The sequence below is a fragment of the Prunus persica genome, chromosome G7 (assembly GCF_000346465.2).
Source record: "Prunus persica cultivar Lovell chromosome G7, Prunus_persica_NCBIv2, whole genome shotgun sequence".
Taxonomy (NCBI): Eukaryota; Viridiplantae; Streptophyta; class Magnoliopsida; order Rosales; family Rosaceae; genus Prunus; species Prunus persica.
Genome location: NC_034015.1, coordinates 20,961,267 through 20,988,404, shown reverse-complemented (window position 1 = coordinate 20,988,404; position 27,138 = coordinate 20,961,267). Strand labels below are relative to the sequence as shown.

At 39.4% G+C, this 27,138-nt stretch overlaps 4 protein-coding genes and 1 pseudogene across 9 annotated transcripts; 2 read left to right on the top strand and 3 right to left on the bottom strand.

Annotated features, from left to right (window-relative positions):
- On the top strand, window positions 121-5,848 carry LOC18771683 (actin-related protein 6). Of its 5 annotated transcripts, XR_002272432.1 has the most exons (10): window positions 139-944; window positions 1,061-1,271; window positions 1,358-1,421; window positions 1,782-1,866; window positions 1,945-1,995; window positions 2,081-2,143; window positions 2,224-2,359; window positions 3,159-3,891; window positions 4,691-4,788; window positions 5,422-5,848. XR_002272432.1 is itself a non-coding variant. In XM_020567705.1 (8 exons), the coding sequence occupies exons 1-7, from the start codon at window positions 268-270 to the stop codon at window positions 2,348-2,350; spliced, it is 1,278 nt and encodes a 425-aa protein (XP_020423294.1). In that variant the 5' UTR covers window positions 121-267; the 3' UTR covers window positions 2,351-2,359; window positions 2,495-3,134. The 5 variants fall into 5 exon arrangements, 2 of the variants coding, with proteins under 2 accessions (XP_020423294.1, XP_007204899.2); XR_002272433.1 differs by lacking the exon at window positions 3,159-3,891; XR_002272434.1 differs by lacking the exon at window positions 4,691-4,788.
- On the bottom strand, window positions 6,714-16,296 carry LOC18769145 (WD repeat-containing protein 11). The gene is made up of 20 exons (XM_020568544.1): window positions 14,971-16,296; window positions 14,243-14,702; window positions 13,633-13,720; window positions 13,325-13,506; window positions 13,020-13,156; window positions 12,307-12,373; window positions 11,940-12,105; window positions 11,692-11,800; window positions 11,254-11,329; window positions 10,975-11,157; window positions 10,184-10,344; window positions 9,947-10,052; window positions 9,586-9,790; window positions 9,215-9,501; window positions 8,907-9,028; window positions 8,425-8,569; window positions 8,226-8,318; window positions 7,940-8,013; window positions 7,560-7,613; window positions 6,714-7,454 (listed from the first exon to the last, which is right to left on the bottom strand). The coding sequence occupies exons 1-20, from the start codon at window positions 15,966-15,968 to the stop codon at window positions 7,154-7,156; spliced, it is 4,014 nt and encodes a 1,337-aa protein (XP_020424133.1). The 5' UTR covers window positions 15,969-16,296; the 3' UTR covers window positions 6,714-7,153.
- Window positions 19,502-21,701, top strand: LOC18769974. Of its 2 annotated transcripts, none has more exons than XM_020569247.1 (4): window positions 19,502-19,952; window positions 20,041-20,155; window positions 20,242-20,356; window positions 20,571-21,701. In XM_020569247.1, exons 1-4 carry the CDS (start codon window positions 19,852-19,854, stop codon window positions 21,473-21,475), a joined length of 1,236 nt encoding a protein of 411 aa, XP_020424836.1. In that variant the 5' UTR covers window positions 19,502-19,851; the 3' UTR covers window positions 21,476-21,701. The 2 variants fall into 2 exon arrangements, with proteins under 2 accessions (XP_020424836.1, XP_020424834.1); XM_020569245.1 differs by having other exon boundaries at window positions 19,504-19,952; window positions 20,544-21,701.
- Window positions 22,947-24,161, bottom strand: LOC18769632 (annotated as a pseudogene).
- On the bottom strand, window positions 26,065-27,083 carry LOC18769562 (stellacyanin). The gene is made up of 2 exons (XM_020567658.1): window positions 26,801-27,083; window positions 26,065-26,599 (listed from the first exon to the last, which is right to left on the bottom strand). The coding sequence occupies exons 1-2, from the start codon at window positions 26,985-26,987 to the stop codon at window positions 26,292-26,294; spliced, it is 495 nt and encodes a 164-aa protein (XP_020423247.1). The 5' UTR covers window positions 26,988-27,083; the 3' UTR covers window positions 26,065-26,291.

Below are 27,138 nucleotides of genomic sequence, written 5' to 3'. Positions count from 1 at the left end.
GGAATGTCACAATTTGTTTAGGGTTCAGGGACCAAAATTTTCAATCAAAGAACAACTTAAGTAAAACCCAAGAAGTTCAAAAGCGAATACAAGCTCTAAATTTTTGTTTGACATTGGCCTATTGGTGCATTTTCATTTCCTGTTGCAATACATCCTTTAGCAAATGCATAAACCCGAGCGAGTCACTCACACACACACTCGCCTAAACCTCAACCTCGCGCCAAATCAGTCTCAGACCCCCACCACCCAACCCCGCTCCACCTGGACATGCATCAAAACGTCGTCGTGTTGGACAACGGCGGCGGCCTAATCAAAGCCGGACTCGGCGGCGAGCGCGACCCCTCAGCCATAATCCCCAACTGCGTCTACCGCCCACTCGCCTCCAAGAAATGGGTGCATCCTTCACCCAACGAGCCCATGGACCTCACCTCCGCCGCGGTCCGGCGGCCCATCGACCGCGGCTACCTAATCAACCCGGATCTCCAGCGCGAGATCTGGGCCAACCTCTTCTCCTCCCTTCTCCGGGTCAACCCGGCCCAATCGTCCCTTCTCCTGACGGAGCCCCTCTTCACCCTCCCTTCCATCCAACGCGCCACCGACGAGCTCGTCTTCGAGGACTTCAACTTCTCGTCGTTCTACGTGGCCCACTCTCCCTCCCTGGCCCACCTCTACGAGGCCAGCCAGCGGACCTTTAAGGCCCAATGCAGCCTCGTCGTTGACTGCGGCTTCTCTTTCACTCACGCCGTCCCTGTTTTCCAAAACTTCCCCATCAACTACGCCGCTAAGCGAATCGACTTGGGCGGCAAGGCCTTGACCAATTACCTCAAAGAGCTTGTATCTTACCGCTCTGTCAATGTCATGGACGAGACCTTCCTCATCGACGACGTTAAGGAGAAGCTCTGCTTTGTTTCCTTAGACGTTGCTCGTGACCTCCAGATCGCAAAGTTCGTGAATTTATTTTAATATTGTTTCTATTTTCTTGTTCTATTTTTCCTGGAATTTGGTTTAATGTCATTTCTGGGTTTTGTTTGTTTTTTTTGGGCTTGAAATGGGTGTTCAGGAAACAAGGGAATGCTTTCAGGTGCACGTATGTGTTGCCTGATGGTGTTACGCATACAAAAGGGTTCGTTAAGAACCCAGAAGAGGCGCAGAGATACTTGGCTTTGGGAGACGGTGACACACTTGAAGAAGTGCAGCAAAAGATGGATGTGGATCAGATGGAAGTTACAAACAAGCTGGAGGATCGAAAGAAGATTGATTTAACCAAGAATGTAATCTTTCTTCCATATATTTGAGCTAATTTAGTAACTGGTTGTGTGTTTTCTACTTCTGAGTGGTGTTTGTTGTTTTTGGGCAGGAATTTGACTTGACAAATGAAAGGTTCCTTGTGCCGGAGATGATCTTCCATCCTGCTGATTTGGGTTTGTCTTATATTCTGGTTTCAAAGTACACTTTTGGGGTTTTAGTTTGATTCTTGAAACAAATACGATATATGATTCTTTGTTGTTGAATGAAACATTACAGTATTCTTTTGTTGTTCATGTTGGCTAGGGGTTATTACTTCTGCAAGTTGTTGCTTGATTCATGTAGAGCATAACGTTGGAAATATGTCATTAGCTGTTTCTGTAGAATATGATACTGTGTGGCATAATAGGAGGTTTTTAGAAATTCTATAACTTGTGTGAACATTGTATGTGATTTAGTAATGATTTTGCTCATTCCTTTGGGAACTCTATGATTTCTTACAAAGCAAAAGCACTAACTTGGACCTGTTTTTGCAGGAATGAATCAGGCTGGGCTAGCAGAGTGCATAGTTCGAGCTGTCAGTTCCTGCCATCCTCATCTTCAGCCTGTACTCTATGAAAAGTGACCTTCCAAACTCTGCATTTTACTTGAAAGAAAAAAAAAATTATTGTCAGTACTCACCCGCGTGTGTTTGGCCAGCATTATTTTAACCGGCGGAAGCACACTATTTCCTCGACTTTCTGATAGACTGTATGTACTGATCTCTTTTCCGTTCAGTTGTGCAATGTCAGACTTAATACTAAATCATCCTTAAGTTTGTTTTGATATTTTGCAGAGAGAAGGAGCTGCGGCCTCTTGTTCCTGATGACTATCAAGTGAACATAACTCCTCAACAAGAGTAACTTTCCTCCTGATCTGTATTACTCTGTTTAAGCATGCCTACTTCCAGTTTTATTAAAATTGTCCATTTTTTTCCAGCCCCATACTAGGTGTTTGGCGAGGAGGATCTCTTTTAGCATCAAGTCCTGATTTTGAAGCAATGCGTGTCACCAAGGCTGAATATGAGGAGCTTGGATCTGCTCGATGTCGCAGGAGATTCTGTTAATCTTGAAGGGTATGTTATCTGAATGATCTCATCCACCTTTTACAGTAATTTACATATCATGCTGTTTGGTTGAAAAGACGAGCAATGGAGTTAGATTCCAAGTAATTGTTGGACCACATAACATTACCTTGTAAATTTCTATAGCACCTTTGTGGAAGCGAATAGTCCGTGAGGGACAATGTAGCTGCCTATGCATGTCACTTTTGTTGTCAACACTGAAGAAAAAGTAGGTAGAAGCAGGCTTGGCAGCTTGGTTATGAGAAATGAAACCTGATTGTCCGTCCTTGTCATACTCATGAGCGTGCTAAAATGAAATGCTACATACATTCTGCCTTCCTCGACGTCTTTTTTTATTATTTTTAATAGATGTCCGGAGGAAGATTGAGGTTCGATCCCTTCGCTATAGAATCCTGCCTAGACAATCCAGAAAAGCTATTATTTATGTGGAATGGGCGAACTCAAGAAAAAAGACATAAAAATATTAAGATTTATAATTTTGATCCGGAAGAGTTCAGGAGATGGTGACTCCTCGGCCATTGTAAGCTACATTGCAGTGTCTTCTAAATCAAGACCTATCTGATTCGAGCTTCGCCTCTGAACACCTTGGTTTGTTCATGTTTGAGATACCTTGGTTGTTCTTGTAGAAGAAAGATACTTGTTCTAACATGTTACCTGCGACATATTTATCTTGAATAGTCTTTTAAACATAAAAATAATGCATCCCTATACTTGTATAAAATTGTTCTCTGATACGTAGGATATTTTATTAACAAGTTCATGTTGATGTTTGTTCGACTTTCTTCTGTAGCTACAAAATCAAATTACAATCCAAGTTTTCGGATGAAATCCAAAATTGTTTATTGTTACTCATCAACCAAACAGCCCCAGCCCTGAATAAGTAACAATCCAAGTTTATTGCTTATTGAACACGGGCCACTTCTTTTCTTGGGCCAGAGAAGCAACAAAACCAAACAAGCCCGTAGCCCATCCAAATCGACAAACTGAGATCTCAGACAATCGTTTTCATAAGCCCTTAGGAGTAACAAAAACCCAAAGCCCAAACAGAGCACAGAAAACCCGCCAACCGTCTCCAAGCCCTAATCTAATCCCCGACGCCAAGAAGCTTTGATTCGATTCGACGAGATCATCTACGATCGCAATCACTGATACGTTAGTGACGTTTGGGTTTGAGGCCTTTGCGAAGATCGCGTTCAAACACACTCGACGGATCTGACGCCTTTGCGATGATCGTGTTCGATCGGTTGGGCCGGTTGTTTCAGTAATTCGATCCAATTTGGGTTCGAAGACGATCGTCGATGGCGAGGTCGCTGGTTTTGCCCGTGGATGAACGATTTCAGGGTCGCGGTGTTTCGGATGGTGTAACGTTAGGGTTTGTTGTTGGGCAGATCGTGTGTGGCTGATGTGCCTGATCTGGTGGAGCCTGAGTGCGCTTCGGAATTGATTCAAGCGATTCTCTCCTTTTTTGAGACGGATTGACTCACAGATGTTCAAATCTTTACCTTCTCGATCTTCATGTGCAGGTTAATTTCTTCACGCCTTATACTTTTAAGAAAAATGAAAATAAAATTACTAATAATAAATGATTATGATAATAGTTTTATTTATTTATATAGTGGTGATATATATAATGAAAATAATCATGAACATGGTTATCGCCATTGGAGGCGTTGAATGACTGTTTATTTGTGATGGAAGGCATTGAATTACTGTTTATTTGTTGAAGCATTTCCACCTCATAAGAAGAGTGTCTATTGTTGAAAATCTTTCTGCACATCATTATCAAAGAAGAGTTTTAGATTACAAGCTGTGAAACCTTTAGGGTTTATTTGGGCCGTTACACATTTTGTATCGTGAAAATAGTGATTTATTCAATACGGTTTTGTAATACAAGTATATGCTGTTTCTAAGGTAAATTAAGATTCACACGAGTGGCTGATAGGGAAAATTTTCTGCCCTATAAAACGCAATGGTTAAGTTATATTTTTCTGTTTTATGCTTTGGTGCTGATCAGTGGCCCCACCGACCATTAACAAACAAATTTGATGCTATGGTTTGAACCTTAATTGGAACTTCTGTTGTCAAAAGTTAAAATCGTCATCAAGGTTGGCTGCCTCCCTCGTTCAAGCAAGAAAGGATCTCCGATTAGTTAGTGGCAGGAATTATTTTCATAACTTTTACACCTGGGGAAAAAGAAAAAGTTAAAGTTAAAGGCCCATAATATTTGTATAATTTAACCAACCTAATGCCATGATATTAGATAGAGAAAATTTAGCCTTTGTTCATGTGTTTAAATTCGTTTATTTTGTTCTGTTCTTGAAGAGGAGGCCACCTCGGGAAGGCAGGACAGGGGCCTCGCAGGACCAATGTTAAGTGAGACAAAGTTGTAAAACTTGCAAGGTGAACTCGTTCTACATAAGGTACATATGGAGGCTAGGACACTTTCTGGAAACATAATTCTGTGAACAAACCTATATTCCTATAAATTAAGTCATGCAGCCACTTGTGTGGCTGGGGGCCAGTATGTTGCACTATAAAATACAACCATAGTTATAATTCTGTTTTATGCTTGTTAGTTGCATGCTCGATGCTGATCAGTTGTGCCACAGGCGATTAAGAAACAAATGCAACTGCTGCAATCTTATTGTTAACTTCTGTGTATGGATAGTTAATGTGGGGCAATAGTTGTATCAAGGTTACATAATTTGGGTCAATGCTGGATGTGGTTGTCTCCCATCTGTGGTTGTTTCAGTGATGATTTGCATTGTTATGAATGTAGTGTTATCTTGTATGTTTCTCTTTGTTCCAAAAAAATCAGGTGCTTGGGTTGCACCTTGGACAACTAGGGGTCTTGTTGCTTTTCCAAAATATTTAAAAGAAATCTGTGCACATTGATGTTTAGCCTTTGTGAAACTGAATTTATCGGGTCTAGGCACATTTTCAAATCATCATGTGTATATATTTTCAAAGTCTAGGCACATTTTCATAATCATCATGTATATATTATAACTTATTGTGAGAGTTCACTCTGTTGTCCTCAATATTTTGTTCAGGTGGGCAGTAGTGTGACCACAATCAAAGTGTGGAGTTCTACAATACGAAGTAGCTGCTGCTCAGGATATTTTTACTGGGTCCTTGTGTTTTGGGCAAAGGCTCCAATTTCCTGATAGGTGTTGTTCCCTGATGAATGCAGCTCTTAAATTTAACGGAGCTTGAACTCGAAGTGGGTTGATATTTCAAGTTGGGTTTTCGCGTTCACTTATATATTTCTATAGATAGGACTCCTGCAGCAATTCCGTAAACTTGTTTCAGGCCTTTTTTTTTTTTTCTTCCCTGTATATCAATAGTAGCTAATGCAGAATCATTCTATAGTGAGGACTTCAGCTAAGGGCCCTCATTACAGAATTCTTGAGCTATTGCAAAACAGATGTAAGGTGTCATCATAAGTTACGTCAGTAACAAAAGTCGTCTTTGTACAGAGTTTAAGACCCTCCTGCTGATTAAATTCGGCCCAATATCTGAAGCTCAAGAGCTAATAAGACAGCCCAGAAATGACTACGGTGACCCAACCAAAGGCTCTATGGCGAAAACTTAGGCCCAATAATGAATTGAAGCCCAAAGAAGAGCCCGGTAACGAATAATAAAAAATGATGGCCGAACTTAATATAAACAATGAATAATTTGGCCCATATAAAGCCCAAGTAATGAATAGTTAGGCCCAAAAAGAATATATGGACCAATGAAAGCCTAATAATGAATATTTGGGCCCAGTGTCCAAAATGATTGCATAACTGAAGCCCAATAATGGACATGTCAGCCGAAATAAAAGCCCAATAACGAATTCTGCCTAAAGAAAAGCCCAGTAACTAAAATTGGGCCCAAAAAATGTCGGCCCAACTAAAAGCCCAATAATGAATATTTTGGCCCATTATCGAAAATGATGGCCCAACTAAAGCCCAACAACGAATAATTGGGCTAAAGAATGGAAATTCCGGCCCAAACAAAAGCACAACAACGAATGATTCCTCCCCAAGAAAAGCCCAATAACGAATACTGAGCCAAAAATAATATGTCGGCCCGACTAAATGCCCAACAATGAATACTTGGGCCCAGTAATGAAATGAAGGCCCAAAGAAAAGCCCAATAACAAATAATTCGGCCCAAAGAAAAGCCCAATAACAAATAATTCGGCCCAAAGAAAAGCCCAATAACGAATAATTGAGCCTAGTATCGAAATGATGACCCAGCTTAAGCCCAATAACGAATACTTGGGCCCAGTATCCAAAATGATGGCCCAGCTAGAGCCCAATAAAGAAAACGTCGGCCCCTCCTGAAAGCCACAAAATGGTTGACCAGAAAAATGTACAAAGCCTTAATATGAGAGACACTTTTTAGATATTCTCCTGTCAAAATGAAGAAATAACATCATTACACATTCCTACCACACAAAAACATTATATACTTTGACATAGATCTCTCTTGACAATTTTCTACATTTACAACATTTTCCAGTAACGTTTTCTACCTAAACTACATAGCTGCAGTTGCAAACAAGCAGATCCAATTTCAAAACCAAAAATTTCTCTCAGTCGATTGCTGGCTAAGAATATGACCATTCTTGAAGTTGGCCAGGTATCACTTTCATGTCCTCGTAACGTCAAATTGCTTTTGGCCCATGAATCTAGTAAGGGTTGTGGATTGTTTTATCGATCGAAAGTCTGCCATTTCTTACCGTAAAATACGGAGAAAATGAATAAGTTGTACCACGTGACCAGGCCTAGTCCTTCATTCAGAGAATGGTTGCGAGTCCATGCATAGATGCACCAATTTTCTTTGGTATTGCCCATAATATTCACTGACTGCAACAACATCTTCATTCTCAGGGCCCAACCCAGGCAAGTGAAGCAGCTTGTCCTTGATTGAAGAACTAGATTCATCATCTGAGTTCACTAAATCAGAGATGAAGTTGGCATGAATTTCTCGGCAAGCAAGGATGAACATAGCTGCTGTGTCCGGTTGTTGGGCTTCACGAAGTGCTGCCAATGCCTCTTGCAGCGCACCAGCTGCAACATACAAAATCAGAGCCCTGCCAATGGATCATTTAGTGCAAGTCAGATGAGAAAAAAAGAATTTATAAAATACTTTTTAACAATTTCCATTTTAAAAACCTGAACGAGTAAAATAATGATACCTCCATATGTTGTGTTCAGCGCGAAGGACATGCGAAGCCCATCTTAGTAACACCCTGGAAGAACATAATACACACAATTCAGCTACCATAACCATAGTGAAAGAAAATTATAATTGTACAAATGAAAATCAGGGGACAAGAAATGGATCTGTTTAGCCAAAAGACAAGCAGCAAACGTGGGGATGAGTTTATATGTCACCAAATGACGATACATTATGAACTTATGATATATAAATATATGAAGAAATAAAAACCCACGTTTAGGCTACCGGGCCAGCAATAAGCAGCAAGCTAATCAACTAAAAAGTATATAGAGAAAAAAAAAAAAAAAAAAAAAACTGGTAGGGGACCTCAGAAATGGTGAATAGAAAGTAAACAACCTTGCATAGTCAGATCCTTTTAAATGCGCAGCAGCTAAAGTTGCAGCATCTGTCCAACACCCAGCATCTTGTAGCTGCATAAGAGATGTCATGGTAATTGGTGGTAATATAAGATAATGCAAACCAATACAAGTCAGATCAGATTCTACAGGCAGAAAAGCTAGAATAAAGAAGATTAGTGTGATCACTTGACACAAAACCTGCGAAATTGTACGAATTTAAACTGAAAACAAAGGCCACACTTAGATAACTAGGTTTACAGAACTTTTTTAAAGTAGAACCTAACCTGAGAACAAGCTTCTTGATACCTTCCTACAGCACAAAGAAGATGAGTCCCAGATAATGACCTGTCAGTCCTGACCATGTTGGCTGCAACCACCTAAATGACATAAGAGTAAGTATACAAAATGCTGAGACATTTAAACCACTTTATTCCAGTCACAAATGCATTTTGGTGTCATGAGCTGATCTAAGTAAGCACTCACCTTAACTGCAAGTTCAAGGAGAGACTTTGACACAGCAGAAGAAAGAGCAACAGCACGTAAAGCATTTGCAGAGAAGTAATTGCTCTCAGGAGGGGTGGAAAGCAATAAACTAACTGCGGATTCTAAGTTCCCAACCGAGACAAGCCTAAATTATCAAGAACACAAAGTAAATCATCAGAAGTAAACCAAGAACCCCAAGACGCAAAGTCTGGCATTCTTTTTAACAAGCCTACAATTTTAAATGTACAAGTAACTGGGCAACTTGGGCATTCAGCATGTTGCCAAAGAAAGACAATAGGAAGGATGGAACTCAGCAAAAATAGCTTCCCAGTTCTATGCTTTCAAACATATGGAGTTTTACCAACCAAATAAAATATTCACCCAATAGCAACTAAACCAGAAGGCATTAAGTCATGCTTAAGCTTATCCAATAAATATGGGGGCAGTACATCTAAAACATGAGAACGATATGAAACACTCACTCGTGTACACGATTTTGAATAGCCTCTTCTCCCTCCAGCTTCTCATGCCAAGGGATTCGTTCACTAGCATTTGCCCACAAGTCTTCTTGTTCAAAAGCCATTAACCTGAGCTGACCTTGGTTCTGCTTACCATAGAAGTGGATAAATTATAGAAACGTTACAAAGCTTTTACGAAGGAAAATTACCTACAACAATAGTTTAGAATTGAAGAGCACAAGGTATAGGAGAAATGTTAGGTAACATAGCAACCTAGCTTAACACGTTGTTTACAAAATTTGAGAGTAATAAGATCCTCAAAAATAGCTTACCATTGCATCTTTCTTTTCTGTTCCAGACACTGACTTTCCTTTTGATGTTATCCTACTAAGCATAGATGCATCATCAAGCTCTGGAACTGATGCTGACACAGGAGCTTTTTGTGGAGACTTGTTTACTAACTTATTCATCAAATGGTTAAGCGCACGAGGCAGTTGCAGCCAGAAAAGGGCTTCTGAGGGTTCTCCAAAAATTGCAGCAGCAAAAGCAAATCTCACAGAACAACCGTTGGTCACCACCTTTGCATATAATTTTGCCCTCTCATCATCCAGTATGCAGCCTTGAGCAATGTAACATTTATAAGTTAATAGTAAAAACACTAATAATACGATACTCAAATGTGAGCTACTTAAAGAGGACCCACCTTCTTTACGATAAGGTTCTAAGACTTTAAGCAGCAATTCTGGTACTACAGGGTCACCAACAGGTGGTAAATCGATCATGTAACTGCGAAGATCCTCATTGGACTTAGGAGTTCCTGGAATTAGGTGAGGCCTCTTATCTAAAGTTGTACTGCTAGTATTAAACCAAGAGGGCTTGACACCTAATTGTAAGATCACCCGCAAAGCCTGTAATTAAAAAATAGGTTGTTACTCTAATGTAGTCTTACTCTAATACAGACATGAACTTCCAGTTGTCAAAGGGCATGATTGACAAATAATCAATAGAACTGGAACAGATTAAAATTGCTTCCATCAAATAAAAGGAAAATGGAACATAGTTACCAGGGCATGTGGTATTGGAAGCAGTATAGGAGAACATAAGGGCATCGGACGGAACCTCTCTTTTATAGATCTGGGCTGGTGGGTATACCCAAGTTTTTTGTCAATTCTGCATAAGAGTAAGACTATTAAAGCACAGAAATGGCTAACACCAACACAGGCCATCCCCTCCCCATTATGACTTAATAACTTAAGGCATAAAGAAATTACTCATAAAACCGAACAAAGTTTGACACGTACATATTAATCTCGACAAGGCGAAAGCTACTATCAGCTCCAGCTATGCACAATAACAGGGGGTCGTTTTTGTCAGTTCGCAAAGGCAACCAATCAAGTTCCAACACTAAGGTTCCAGGAAATTGAGGCTGTAAAAGTGAATTGGCCAGTGGGTCTGGAGAATCCTGCAATTAAGACATGTAGAGAGTTACTGAAAAATGACAAGAAAGATCAACTGAAAGTAAAGTTGCGACAAACAAAGCAAAGTATTTTACTTAACAAACATCAAATCTGGACTTGGATAAAAGAGGACTGAGTAAGCTAACGCGTAAAACTCAGTCACGTCCTATGAACATGGATACTAGAAAAGAACCCATTTAATAATACCACATGTATATCATCCAACAGAATGTTCAGTAACATATGCTGATGAATTTCAAGATATGTTTAGTTAGGAACTCAACAAGAGTCACGAAGTGAGTGATACCTAAACACTCTACTGAAGACTAAATCTTACAAGACAAAAACAAATAGTGCCATAAAAATCTCTTGGAATATTGTGTCTGCTGACTATCTTTACCTTTTTATTTATAAATAAATGAATATTCGTTGCCTATAAAGTTCATCAATCATAACCTGAAGTGGCATCCCGTTTTCCTATCCAAGTGACATATATACATTTACTTGCTCCACTTGGGCAAATTATGATTCAGTAGATTACTATATGTACTAAAAATAAACTCCAATGGTGGTTGACATGCATATGACAGAGGAAAGAATAATTGCCCATATAATATTTTTTTTTCCAAACTTACAAGGTCAAATACGGAAAATGTATTGTCATAAAATAGTACAGCAACACGCCCCCTACTGCGGTCTCCAGGCACAACAGGTGAGAACTTAATTCGCCGGATACCCTCTCTATGAGTGTTAAATGAAGAAGAATGTCCAGTGGTTACATCCCACCAGCGAATATTTCCTGACCTGTCCCCCATAACCTGAAAATGATTCACAGAACAGAAATCTGAAATGATTGAGAAGATGATATAAAATACCAATTGGCAGAAATGAATACAAAAATATGTGATACATACTACATGAGGTAACCGGTAGGCCATGGCAGTAATTAGTCCATCAGATGAGACAAATGAAGAGGAAGGCCATTTTGGTCTAGAAACAAGCAAAGAATAGCCACTATGAGAAAAACTTATCTACATGAAATATTAGTTTGTAAGAGGTCAAACAACTGATAATGATACTAATATTTAGTTGTTGATGATTAAATAGACTCTGGATGAAACAACATGTTTGAAGATTTTAAGAAGCGAGAAAAATCCAAGTCCCAGATGCTCTAGAAATGATCTAAAGGACATAATGACAAATGAAAATCAGTACTTATAAAGCAGCAATTCTGTCATTCTCATTCAACCTCGTTATTATAGGACCAACTTGGCTGGAACCGAAAGTCAGTGTGTGGCTACAATAGGATACAGATTTGATAATCTATTCATTATATTAAAAAAGAAACACACCTGAAGTCACGAATCCTCCGCCCATGAACCTCAAAAACACCAAGAGCACCATTTGCCAGTGCAAATGCAAAGCTTTCAGAAGTGTCATCTTGGGATCCATCTGAGCTCTCTGCATTTCAAGCAAGAAAAAACTTTACTTCTGTTTCTTGAACAATTAAACAATCCAATAGAAAGAGAAGTAATTCATATAGACTGGCAGCTGGTATACAAATTAATATTATACAAACTTATCAAGTAAACAAGCTCACTGGAATCAGATGATAACTTTGTTGGAGAGGATGTCCCATCTGATGCCACAGATGTCTGATCATTGGAGGATGATGATGATTGCTTAGCAGGTCCATTTTGAACAGGTCGTGGAACCGTTGGGAGGGTCCATTCCAAAACCGTAAAAGGAAGAGCTAATGATCTAAGCTACACGAGATATAGAGTGTAATAAATACCACAATGCATACATATATACAACTGGGAAGAGTTGTGAGATACATATAAAAAGTGCGTATTTTTCCTGGTGGTTTGAAAATTGTGAAGTTTCTGTTTAGTGTAATTGAAATAAATTGCTGGGAAATCCTTCCAATTGGAATATGATAAAACCAAAGAAAAGAACAAATTTACCATAATAGGAGTCTTTGTCATTGCCCAAACCTCTACTGGTGCATCGCGAAGCAAAATAAGAAGGTATCTGGAAAGCATAAGCAAAAAAGTTACATTCTGTAGCTAGGGTAGTTAAAAAGAATAAAAAACCGACGTGGATGCAAGAAGTGCGAAGAACAGGAGCATTAGTGTAGATATCCGATAGCCATATTGAGCCAAATAGGCCAATTCAGCCATACTGAGTCAACAAGGCCAATTCAGCCAAACCAAAACAGATATTGATTTCTACTAAACATCTTTGCAGGAAATATTTGCCAAAACAAAATTTTCCTTCGCATAATTCCACCACTTGGTACTTCTTGTGCGTCCTGAGGCTCTTGATTACACCTTTTGATGTCACATATGAAGACCATAAAATGCCCTTTTTTAAAACTAAATGAAATTTGAAACTGTTTCTTTTTTCTTCGTAAAAGAGTTGTAAATTTTGCCTCAAAACTTTGAAACACCCTCAATTTTTAATCTATGATCCAGTAGAGGAGTCAATTTAAGACATTAAGTCAACTAGGGGATAAGAAAGTACCAAGGTTCACTCTTAACCATTCAATATAAACAAAGATACCTTTTCAGCTGAAGTATCCATCATAAATTTGAGTAAACCCAAAAACATGACACAGGATATAGAAGATCTAACTAATAACCATAAATAAAGACAGGAACCAAAGTATGAAGTCAACCTTCCAGAGGAAGAGGCCCTCAAAGCTCTTATTGGTGCACGTTCAGGCTTTTGCAAAACCCGAAATGGTCTATTAAGGCCACTTCTAACACAGGTTACAATGAGCCTGTTGATGAAACCTCCAGATTTTTCACTCACCTATATCAACAAAAGTAATGCTAGATATAACAAATCAACATGGATTGATGATACTTTATTTTTTTTTAAAGGGCAAAAATGTACTAAACGAAGATAATGCTGAGCATTAAATCACAACAACTAGTAGCAATCAAACAATTGACAACATTTGAATTCATTGTAACATACCTGACTATATGAAAATGAAACTAGTCTAGAATTTCCAAGCCATCGTAATCCCCTAACAGTACCATTATGAACAGAAAAGCTTGCAGCAACAGCATTGGCAGAAACATCAACCACATCAATTGTCCCACTTTGAGTTCCCAAAGCAACTAATGGAACAGCTACAACAGGATAGTTTCCCCCACCTTCATACATAATCAACTTACATGGTATTATAATTTCTCCCAAAATGATGCTAACTCAAAATATTCTACAAAAAATATATATATAAAATCAACATATACAGTAGATTAGTGACAGGATGAACTAACGGCCCAAAGTAGCTGTTGAAGAAGGCGAAGGTACAGCTAGCATAGTCACTGCTGAAGAAAGAAGCTGAAGCTGTCCAACTAAGCTAATCTGCATCAGTAAGTTGGCTCTTTAAGCATGCAGAAATTTTATATTTGAACTTTGCACTAAATGGGATTGGCAGCATGGAGTTTTGGCTTCTTACGACTATAACAGAAAAAAAATAAAGAAAAGAAAAGACTGGTAATCCGGTATTGTGGTCCTGTTTCTACTGGAGTAACATTGCAGTGAATGGGAAATAAAGAAACATTTAGATGACCAAATTTACAGCTAGATATACAGAAAGTATATGAACACAAAACCAGTTCTGCTCTGAACCATATGCAACCACTAAAATACATATTCATCGGGCCTGTGTGTGTATGGGTGGGTGCGTCTGTCCTTTTGGGAGGATCTAAACAAGGTTGTGTAACCAATTAATACCAATATCTGTTTAATTAGACGGGGATGTGAGTAGGAATTGCATCTAGCTATCTAATTCACATCCATTGTTCAGGTTGCATTAAATTCTCTAGCCAGTATTAACCATGAAAAATTGAAAGTTGGAAGAATAGCAATAATCCAGAAACCAACCTTAAGTGATGTATCCGTATGGCTGACAGTAGAATTTGAAGGTCGGCTTCTGCCTGTTTGTTTACTTGCTTCCATGTCAAGTCCTCCAGTAGCAGAAACTAGAATGTTGGTATTGGTCCCAGGAACTGGGACTTCACTGATATCCAAGTTTGTATCATCCTTTGGATTATCTTCAGCCCCTTCAGCAGTCAAGAGCCAGTCCCATATTTTTCCATCATCAGAAATGGAGATCAAATGTGTTTTAGAAACAAGAAGAGGTTCATCACAAAAATCAAAAGGATTATCAAAATCCACATCAGGGAAAGGAGAATGAGGTACATCAGAGTAAAGCTTGCTGACGTTTTGGAGGGTCGAATCTGATTGGGAGATGACGAGAGCAAGCAACAAAGGAGAAGGGACAGATGTGCCAATCGAGGGAATCAACTCTTCCATTGAACACATTATGTGCACCTGTTCTCGTCTGCGTAAATATAAAATGCATATTAAGAATAGTAGAGTTGATTGATTGCGATCTAAAAATTTCTTAAACTTCGTCATAAAATGGTTCAAATGCCAATAAGTTCCAGTTCGATTTCACGCACAAGTAGAACCATCGAGCAGCTTAATTCAAAACCTAACTTTCTACAATTTGATCGAGAGGTTCAATCTTTCAGATATAGCATAGCGTAACAAAAATCATCAACGGAAATTGAAAAGGCTGCAATCAATCAAACTTTTGGATAACTCACTCTTTTCGGCGCCAAGTACTGAGCTTGCCATCAAGATGAGCGCAATAGAGGTACTCGTGATTGGGATCGGGCAACACGTCCAGAAACTTGCCGCAGCCGCGAGGTAATGTAGCCGAAAATAGGGGCGCTTCGTACTGCAAATCGAACACCACCAGCTCCCTCGGGAACGTCACGAACAGAATGTGCCTCCATTGCGGTGAGAAGGCGAGCCTCGCAGCGTAAAGCGGGAAAGCCGCGGACGCTGACGACGAGTTCCCGGCGACTCCACCGGCCAAGTCTCTCTCCAGCTTCAGCAACTCGGAGCAGTCGGTCCGAATCTGAAGCTCCTTAATAACGACGTCGTCTTCGGTCTCGCCCAACACGGTGACCGAGAGCAGAAAGCCTTTGAGTCCAATGACGCAGAAATGACGCGAATCGAAGGGATCGCGACGAATGCAGGAGAGTATCTCGGGTGCGGCATCGTATCTCCAGAAGCATCGGCCGGTGGAGCTGTTGTAGAGGGAGAGAGAGGAGAGTCCGGAGATGGAGGCGAGGAGGTAGGAGTCGGGTCGGGCCTGGACCCAGGCGAGGTCCTGGATGGCGAGTTTGGACGAGGAGGAGTCGGAGTCGAACCAGAGGACTGGGGACTTGAGGCGGAGGTCGAGCAGGGCGATGCGGCCCTGGCGGTCACCGGCTGCGAGCAGGAGGTGGGAGCTCGAGGGCTCGGTGGAGAGGAGGTCGCGGCGGAGAGGGAGAGGGGTCCACCGGACGGAGGTGACGAACGGGGAGAGAGATGACGTGGAGGAGGATGCTTGGGCGGGAGGGGGCATAGGGAGGGTGACGATGAGCTGCATTGAGCGAGCGTCGAGGACGGAAATGGAGCTGCCGGAGGGAAATGCGAGGAGGCCTGATGGGCTGAGGTCGGCCGATCCGAAGTTGTTGCGGCTGGGTGGGCCCGGCAGCATGCAGTCCCAGCAGTCCTGGACTGTAGAGGCCGTCGACGCTCTCGGACTCGACATGGCGTTGCAAGTGTGTTTTTTGTCCGACTTTCTCCTACTGTTGCGAGTACATAGACATTTTAGACACAGAGAGAAGAACGTTCGGTTTGATGTTTTCTTTTTCTTTCTCAATTGGCTTTGGTAACTAAAATTAAGGTCAATGTAATGGAAATTCCAAGGTCTCTCTGTCTCTATGATCCATTTATTCTTTCCTTTTTTAAACAATTTAATTAATGGTAGTTGTAGATGCAAAATTCCCAGCTCATTGGCCCAACTTATTGCCTCCCACCATCTCTGCAACCTTGCGCATCGTGATGATGACGATGGATTGCCCTGCCCCAAGCATTGGGTCATTGGCCCCTAATCATGCCTTCAAGGGGCTAAGATTGTTGGGCCGGCCCTAACATTTTTCAGTACAACCGTTGGAGCAGCAGATATTTATTGAATGTTTTGGAATTTCGAATCTTTAATCACATGAGTGGAGGTGAAAGAGTTCAACTATATTTACTAATTCGAGTTTGCATAACATATGTGATATAATTTGTTATTTAGTTGGTCTATTCATATTTTGGAATTAAATTTGTACAATTCTAACAAATTGAAATAAGTTTACCCTTTTTAATATTAATATTGCTGGAAATGTGGGTTAGACTAGTGAGCTTTAAGGATGGTAGAAATCCTCGTTGGGTCGGGTCGTCATCGATTCCCATACCCTAATAGGGGTGGGGTAAGGGGATCCCCGAATTTTAAAAATCCTCAATCATAGACAGGCTGAGGATGATATTATTATTCTCATTTCCGAACCCAGCTTGACAACAGATATATTTTAATAAAAAGTAATTTATTTATTTTAAAATATAATAAATTTATAATTTACTATAACAATTAACTTCTTATCAATTTATCTTTTGGCCGAGGATACAGTAATAGCAAGATTGTTTTTGGTTTTTATTACTTTGGCGCTGGGACTTTGGCGCTGGGACATTACTTCAAGTTCAATTAAAAACCATATATTTTTGTACACGGGGATACGACTGTTACAATTTGATTTTGCATGAATAGGATTATAGTATAATGGGTTCAGATTATTTCTTTCTTGCATATGGCATTCAATTTAATTTTATGCACATGTATTTGTTTGTATCGATAAATGTTTGTAATTGCTGGAACAACATTAAGAAAATGGAACATATTCAGTTTTTTTTTTTTTTTTTTGGGGTCAAATATTCAGTTTTCTATATAGGAGTTGGTTGTTTATAAATAAATTGGAGATTTGGGGCGGGTTTGAGAGACACTTCTCTGACAAAGATGGGGAAAGGGATTTCCCGAATTTTTTTATCAGGGACGAGGGTGAAGATGGGGAGCAGGGACGGAAATGGTATTGTTATACCCAGCCCCGAACTGGCATGTTGTCATCCTTAGTGAGCTTGTCCCTTCTACCTAAGTTTGAATCCCACACTCCGTAAATTACAAAGAGAGTCATGATAAATAGTGCGTAGTCCATAATTATCCAACGTGGTTGGTACAATTCAATAATTCTTTAGTGAGAGTCTTATTTAAGGGTCCTAGATAAGGTCATATCTCTTAATTGTTGAATCAAAATAGTTGAGTCATTCTATAGTGAAGGTCTTATCTATGGCCCTTATGTGAGGTCCTATTTCTTAACTGTTGAATCAATTTAACCAATTTAATCCAACGATTAAGAGATAGGGTCTCACCTAAGGGCCATATATAAGGCCATGACTATAGAATTCTTGCATATTAGTTAGCCGTTAGATCAAATTAATTAATTTAATCTAATAATTAAGAGATAGGAACTCGTCTAAGGCACTTACTATAGAATGACTATGGTGTAATTGAATTGAATTTGAGGCAGCGATGGAGTGGGCCTGGCCTGGTGAAGAGGATGATAACGATAACCCACTAACACCTAACCAACTTCAACTTCATCTTCAACTTCAACTTTCTGTGTGGCAACAATCAAAGGCTGAAACTTGAAAAAGACGAAGGTTATTCATTAGTAGTTTTTTGTGTTAAGCAGTTCAAGTAATATCATCACCACCACCACCTATGTCAATTCATTTGAAATTGAGGTTATCTGCTGTCAAGTGTTGGTACGTATTGACTACTTGCCCTAATTTATTTGATTGTGATATGTACTTTTGTTTTGTGCAAAAGATTCGATTGGATAGAACTTAACATGTATGCAATGCAATGTATTGAATGTGACGTGGGCATATTAATAGCAGCAGCAGACAGATATTGTTTACCTTTGATCATCAGTTTTCACCAGTCACCACTTTGCAACAAAAAAATATCAAACAGATATATACCTTTCTTTCAGTAACTTTCACCAGCCAATGCCACCACCTCACCCACCCTAAAAAAAAACCCTAATATAAGGTCTCAAAATGAAACTAATGCTTTGCTAAACAAGTCTGGAGTGATCCAATCCAATTCAAAATCCAATCAATGGAAGCAAAGTATGAGGAGCTAATGATCAGTTAATGCTTTGCTCATCTTTGATCCTGCAATATGAGGTCTAGGACAAAGGCAAAACTGGCAAACATGCATACTTGTACTTAAAAGTGACAAGCACCTACCAAATGCGTCATCAACACTAGTGCTTCTGAGTTTTGCAAGCGACTGCTCAGAATTGAAGATTGCAAGTTGGATTTGCTGGATCGAATCGATCACCTAAACAGCAAAAGGGTTCAAGGCCTAGTCTCTACTGCCTGGCTCCTACCTTTGGTTTGGTCCTTTCCCTTTTGTATTGTACAGCCATTTTCAAGGGCGGACAAGACATGAGCTTTTGGTGGGGAAGAGCAATGCACTGTCAGGGTGATGTCAAAGCCAAGGCAAATGTTATAGACCACTCAACAACAACAACAATAACAACAATAAATAACAAATAATAAATATTGATGCTTTAGTTTAGCTAACACAGCTCAGTTGCTGTGTATTTCTCTTCTTTTGTGGGAGCTGCTGCTGCACACTGTTATATTTATGACTTTATGATCTTACTCAATAAGATGTATGTGACAAGCTTCTTATGTATAGGTAGCTTCGGATGCGTCAACCAACCTCAACATAATTGTTCATGCCAATGCTTCCATCCAACCTCAACTAAACAATCTTTGATAAAAGGCTATTAAAATCCAAAACCCTAGTATCCAAATAAAAAGTGCCAAAAAGATTATGACTTGACTCTATATTTTATTTAATCAGGGATTGTTTAGTTGTCAAATGTCATAAATCACAGTATATCGTTAATTGTATTAATTGCACGATGATGATTGATTCAATTATCTACAAAGAGGGACACACCATGCACCTACATTGCACATCCACATTAAGAAGGGGAAATACCATGTTATATGACAAATCTTGTAACATGTCATGATGTGCACTCTCCTAGTATTAGTAAAAGATAGGGTGTCAATTTTCCCTCATGTTTCTGTCTGCTCATACCAATGGGCCAATTGCTGAATGGTATGGGCAGGGACAAATTTGCAGGCACAATTTGATACCCACCCCACAAACCACAATAAGCCCTCTTTTTCCCAAAGAGGGTGACCCCCAACACACAAAGAAAAGAAAAGATTGAACATCAAACTATGGTAAGCTTTTCTAAATTATTGGGGGAAGACAAAAGCATGGGAAAGCTACCCTTCCTCTCTCCCCATGTACTACTGCCCAGCAAAAACTGTCCCATTGCACAAACTTAGAGAATGAAGGTGGGGAAACAGAAACAGTGCAAAAGCACAACTGAAAAATGAAAACCCATCACTCCATGTAGAAGAGTCCTAGCACTAATTTGTCTTTCCAGCAAACCACGGCCAACGTATTTCTCTTCGCCTTCTTTGTGCCCAGGCTTCATAAGCTGCTGCTCTTCAAGTTCAAGATGCCAAGGCCAGGGCCAAGACCTTATGAGTGTGTGAGGCGAGCTTGGCACAGCGATAGACACCAACCCATGAGAGGTTCTATCATTCAGCAGATTTTCAGGTATTGGGTCCTCTTTGTTTCAACGGGTTTCTTGGTAAAGGTTTCTGCTTTTCACATTTTGCTGATTACCCATCACCTGTTTGATTAGGGTCGTCAGTGAGGTTCATGGCTCCGTAACTAAGAAGAACAAGGAATGGCAAGAAAAGCTACCTATGGTGGTTTTTAAAGCAGAGGAAATTATGTATTCCAAAGCCAATTCAGAGGTTTTTCTTTTTCCATTTCAGGGTTAGAGTTTATTCGCATTCACTGTTGGTTGTGCCTGTGCTCATTTTGCTTACTTCTATTGAAGGCTGAGTACATGAATCTTGAAACGCTATGGGACAGAGTAAATGACGCTGTTAACACAATTATCCGGCGAGATGAGGGCACTGAAACCGGAGAGCTTTTGCCGCCTTGTGTTGAAGGTACCGTTGACTTGATTCTTTGCATTTTGTTGGATTGAACTCTGAAATTATGCTACTGGGTTGTTCTTATTTCAATGCATATTAGTTCAAGCTTAGTTTAGTTTGCAAGCAGAAATTGTGCAAAATGAATACACTAGAAGTGTGATTTTGTATGTGTGTTTTGGTTCTTCCTCTTTATGTTGTTCAGCTGCCCTTAATCTGGGTTGCATTCCAGTAAGAGCTTCAAGAAGCCAACGCCACAGTAATCCAAGGATTTACCTCACTTCAAGAGCACAAGAACCCCCTTCTGCTCCCACTAGGATTTTGGATAGAACTACTGATGAAAGACGCCCTCAGTTTCCTCCACACCGCTCTGGCAATCAATTGAACTTTGCAAAAGCCTCAACTGGGAATTCTGCACATTCGGTCCCAGAATCTTACAGCCGCATCAACCAAAATACTAACCTCAATAGCCGTCGGAATGACCCTTTTTCACGCGAGAATCTTCCTGCTGGCCATAACCAGTTAACAACAATGTCAACCAACAACTCCTTGGACTTGGGTTCAGTGTATCCATTATATTATGGAGCTCACTATCAATTCGAAGAGTGCCAGGTAGGTCCTCAGGTCCCAGAAAACACACATTCTAGGACTATATATGTTGGCAAACCAATTGTTACCTCGATTGCGGAGCCTACTAAGCACAACCTTTTCTCCTCGCAAACTGCTGAAAATGTGTCACACAGAATCACACAAGTAGAAGTCCATGATAAGCCACTAGAAACGGAATGTGATTTATCATTGAGGTTGGGTCCTGTCTTGCACCCATGTATTCAAAGAAGCTTGGCCAGTGAAACGGAAGATATTGGTTCAAGCAGTTCTCAAGATGGGGGAAAATTAAATGATTTGTCACCATCGATAAGTAAGGAAATCTGTTTCTTTCCCACAAAGACTGCTTGTGATCGCTTTGAGTCCACTTCAAGTATGTGGAATTCAGAGGGTGAAGGTCGGAGTTTGGAGGCAACTGTAAGGAAGCGCAAGGCACCTTTTTGTAGCAATGAAGAGGATGGGAAATTTTGCGAGCAACCAGATGTCCTGCCCAACAGATTGACTGATCGAACTACAGGGCCTGGTTTGTAGACACTCTTTTCCTTGTGTAGTATATATGCTTAAAAATCCAAGATCCCAATATATTATTGAATCCTCTTTTGAGAGAACTCTCTTCTTATGTAGCTCTGGTTGTGAAATGTCACAAGTTGATGTTACTTGCTAGTTGCATTCGTGGAAAGATGTGAGTTGTAAATGAAACCCGAGTTGGATTTATATTATATGATCAATGTCCTGGTAACATCAAATTTCCTGCTCATGTGACAGAAACTAGTGAGATCAGTCAACTTTACATTAGTTAGACCTATTGAGTTGAGTGAAAATGAGAGAATTAAGTGTTGTAGGTAGAAGACATGAGAGCTTTGTGGTACTGTGCAAAGATGGAAGCAAAGCAAATAGAAACTTCAAATTTTAGGACTTCACTACAATGAATTGGAGTCCTCTTTGAAAATTTGGCATTCCGCTCTGGGGCCTCCGAGTGGATGGCTTCTTTCCAAGAATTTGTTTACCCCAGAACCTAGAAAATTAATATTGAAAGTTGTAGGGAAATTATTGTTCATTGTTTGATTCAGATATTAGGTTAACAGTTCCTATAAGCTTTTAGATGATGAGTGCTTCTAATTTTGGGAATGGGTCCTATTCAGATCCAGTGTGTTATAGGTTCCAAGGGAAAACCTTTGCTGTTTTGCTTGGTATCTGAGGGAGTATAGCTTTGTCAGATCAATATCTGATATTGAGACCTGGGTTGAGAGCTTTTGAAGATCATTATCAAATTTTTGAAGGTTTGTGGAGAAAATCCTTTTGTGAGGGCTCGAATGGTGTAGGGGTTTCCCTTTGACACAATGTTGAATCCTCTTATATGAGAATTTTCAAAAGTTGTTGTTACTTGCTAGTTGCATTTGTGGAAAGACGTCAATGAATTGTAAATGAGAGACCTGAGTTGAAACATCAGATTTCCTGCATATCTGACAGAAACTGTTGAGATCAATCAACATTGCATTACTTGAGACTTGTTGAGGGCAGAAGACATTTTCGATCTCTGTAGTTTAAACAGAAACAATCGTTCCCCAATAGTTTAGTAACTTCTGCATTTGGTCCAAAATTACTTTTCTTTGTCTAGTTAATTGAGAGAAATGATGCATCTCGTGACTCGTCGCATGGAAGGGTAAAAGTGTAATCTCATCAGGGCAAAGTACTGAAACTGATGAAGCAACAATTTATTGTGATTTGTTGAAGAAAAAAAGAAGTTAAAAAAAGGTAGAGCATTGATTGATGTATATATGATCATCAAACTACAAATTTAATTCAGTAACATTTTACTAGGAAGGAAGGAGCAGTGCAAAGAATGAGAATTAAAGTGAGGACAGAAATGAGAATTAAAGTGAGGACAGAAATGAGAATATTTGCAACAAATTAAAGCAGGTCGTTTGCCCGCGAAAACCTTCAACTCATTTGAACAAGTAACCCGGTTCAAAGTTCAAACCAAGCATTGGAATTATGCCCAGAAAAGAAAAACGCCATGTTCAAACTTCAAAGTTGAAACCCTTGCCAAGCAAGCGTGCATTACATTTCGTTTGGTCTTACAATCTACACGTATCACTTTTATTCAAAATAATTGTACAATACAGTACTGCGTTGATGCATAACATCATGTTATTGTAATGATAAATATGAATATGATCAAACTATACTAAATAAAAGGAACATACTTAGTTTAAAATTAAATATAGGACAACGAATTTATTAAGAATGATTAAGGAAAGAAATGGCAACTAGTGTGGAAATGATGAAAGAGCCGAGAGTAGTTGGAGTGAGAGATGAAGCATATGAAGGTGGTGGTGGAGGAGGAGCGGAGTTGTTGGCTGCTGATCCAACGGTGATGGTGACCTTTTGGCCTCGCTCGCAGTGATCACCAACAGTGCAGATGAAGTAAAGTGAATCAGTAGAATTGATTGCGATCCTCACTCCAGGGCCGAACACGATCCCTGGGTCAATGCAGTTATCGTATTCTTCTTTTGATGCCACTCCGCCCACGTTGTGGTCTCCAGTCCAGTTGAATACTGCAGCATTAAGATAAACATTAACATTAACCAGTAATGATGACAAAATTAATAAGAACAAATTAAAGATATTCCATTTAGGTATTGATTAATTTGTCAGATTAAGCACTTTTGGGACCGCTTAGTAACCATTTATGTTCATAAGCGCTTTTATTTGAAGAGGGTTGAAATTTAAAAAAACACTTCAAGGGCTTCATGAAAATAGCGTTTGTAGCTATTTAAGAAGCACTCTCAAACAGAGAGAAAAACATAGCATGCTTGCTTACCAAGTCCATCTCCTATCTGAAACGTCTTTGAGGCAGCCCATTCGGAATAGAAAGAGGTGTTCGGGGGAACAGCCCAGCCGAAGCAACAACATAATCTTCTGCAGTTGCACCTTTCAAATTCAATAATGAAGGAAAAGCCACCGCCATAACCGCGAAGCAAGCCATCACCATATTCATCTTGTTCATCATCCCCCTGCTGCGGCTGCCCATTTGCCCTTCTGAACTATGCTGGAGTAGAAGTGTGTTTGCAAATTGCAATGTGAATTAGATATGCCAAGTGTGTGTTGATGGTAGGAATTAGTTGGTGTTGGATATTTATAGGCTCGGGTCGATACTCATGTAATGAATACGTACACGACAATGAAACTTTTTTTTTTTTGGATAAGAAATCTTCAAAGGAGAACATGCATGTGCATTAATTCATGAATATTGAATCCAATAAAATAAAGCATCTTCTGTGCCGCGATTGATTGATCCATCACAAGATGAAAGATCAAAAGGAAGCCAAGTTTGACCATTTCTCTGAGAGTCAATTGCGTGATGCCCTTGGTATATCACATTTGAATTCAATTCAATTTTAGACCTCGTCTTCTCTTCTTTTTCTTCTTTTTCATTTTAACATGAGAATATATTACCTATTGGCTGTCGAAATTTGTTTACCTTGTACAAAACTCACAATTATCTGCCGTAAAAGGGAAAAACCAAAAATTAAACAAACCTTGAAAGATAGATAGTAAATAGACAGTCCCGATCTCTTGGACCACAGGAGTCCAAGAGATTGTGGTCACTCACCGTTGGATATTAATCCAATGGTTCAAAATGAAATATATAAATGCAATATGACATAAATGATTATTACCCGATTCAAGTCAACCGTTGAATTTACACGGTGACCATAAATCTCTTGGACTACAGGGGTCCAAGAGATCAAGACTGAGTAAATAGATGCCAACTTATTAACAAAGGATGAGTTTTAAAACTGCTCAAAGACTGCCAAAGATATTAACAACCAGCTCCGGCGATATTATCAATCTTACGACTTCCGATCCTAAATACTTTTTTGCACCATATATACTACAATTGTTTTGTTTCCACCATTGTTATATATATATATATACCTCTCTTGATTTACATCCAAATCATCATTGTGCCCAAATGTATAACATAGCAAACATGTTTTCTTTATTTTATTTTATTTTTGCCATTGTTACGCCTCTCTTGATGTCCATCAAAGACAGATTCTTCTCATATGACATTGATACGTGTGTATTATTATTGTCGATAATATGATAATAACAAAATGAATCGACATGTTATCAAGAATATCGATACAAAATTCGGGTGTCTTGTATATATGTAGGTTTTTTTTATATATATAATGTATTGTTTATATTTAGGCCTATTTACTACAACCCCTCCCAAAATTATGGTTAAGTCTCATTTTGTCCACGGAAGTTCAAGTGGCCCATTTTGCCCCTTGACCAAGGTTTGTTGTTCCACATTTCCCCTACTTTTAACTCCATCCAAAAGTTTGTTAAAATTGTTGATGTGACATAGGTATTTTAGTATTAAAAAAAATAGGAAGACCACATTGTGTACCAGCTCTTTAATTAGAGGTGGTATACAAAATGTGGTCTCTCTAACATAAACCTTTTAGTAAATACGTACATGTAGGTTATTTACTCACCAATCTGGGTGATGTGGCAAATTGGAGCCCACCACCATCATAATCGGAACGACATGAGGGAATAGGCGGATAGGGAAGAGTGGGGATTAGGTAGGATTTTTTTTAGTTCCAAGAAGTAAAATGAGACTTGACCATAGTTTTGGGGGCACTGCAACAAATAAGTCTTGTATTTATGGAAAAACTATATAAAACCCCCCAAATTATAAGGTCATTTTCAAGTTCATACCCAACTTTAGAGACATTTACAAGTACATAATCAAACTCCCGGAAAACCTACAAATTGACCCTCCGTTACACAAACCGTTAATGAATCTATTAAATATTGAAGTGGCAAATGTGACCCCAATTTTTGATGATGTGGATTCCATGTGGCCAAAATATATAATAAACAATTCTTTTGTTTTTTCAAATATTTGTTGACAAACTTTGAATTCATTGACTGGGTTTGGGTTTAGGGCCGGTTTGTCTAAAGTTTAAACTGAGCATCACCAGGCCCAGCTCAACTGACAGGCCTAGGCTCAATTCATTTTATAAGTGTGGGTTTTTTAACATAAGTAGACCCATTAATGTGATCTGTGCAATCAAACATCCAAAAAGATTCCCAAAAAAAGAAGAAAAAAAACTTCCAACTGTCCCTGCATTCAATCTGCTATAGAAAGAAACAATGAATGAAAATGAACAAAAAGGATGAACACTTTCGACCAAAAAAACAAAAAAAAGAAGGATGAACACAACAAAACACTTTCGACCAAAAAAACAAAAACAAGAAGGATGAACACAACAAAATCTGCCAATTACAAGAACATATATGAGGCAGTACAGTACATCTTATTTAATTAGTAGCTCAAGAAGAAGGCTGCTATGGCACTGCAGAACAACAAGGCAGCGATATTAAGGGTGGGAGAAGAAGCGCTGTTCCCTTCCCACCAGCGATCATCATCTCCTCCAATTTTGATAGTCACCTTCTGTCCCAAACCACTGCAGTGATTGTCTACCGTGCATATGAAGTATCGGGTCAAGTTGGACGTCAGTGGAATTGGTACAGGGCTTGAATCATACAAAGCCAAAGGATTCGACTTTGTGCAGTTCCCGTAATTAGCCTCTGATACTTCAGCTACTGTGTGTGACCCAGTCCAGTTAAATACTGCAAAAACATCAAGCAAAAAGTTTTGAGTTTAAATTTCACCAAAGACAGTTATTAGTTGATTAACCAAAAAAACTTAATAATATCGAAGATATAGACAAGGCAAATCTGGGTTAGGTCAGTTTACTAGGGCAATGAGCCGCCCGCTTCAACCATGAATCCCCTCCCCATAGTTGGGTTTTTGAAGTAAATAACAATTACCTATTGTGTCACCAATCTGAAAGTTCTTTTTGTTAGCCCAGGTTTTATAGGCTATAGACCCCGCTGGAGGAATGGTCCAGCCTAAATCGTCTCCAACAGTGTAATTATCAGCTGCGGCACCCTTCAACAGGGCCACCGCAACAACAAGAAGCAAGCAACCAATATGTAAGCCCATCTGATTAGCCATCTCTGTGCTGCTGTGTTCTGCTTTAGGTCGTCCCTGGCTCTCTACTTTTCTTCCCTTTTTGGAAATGTTTTGGTGTATGAATCATCTAATGTCGACTACTTATAAGATTGCTGGGATTGCTTTATTAGAATTCCTTTTTCTCTGTTTTGTT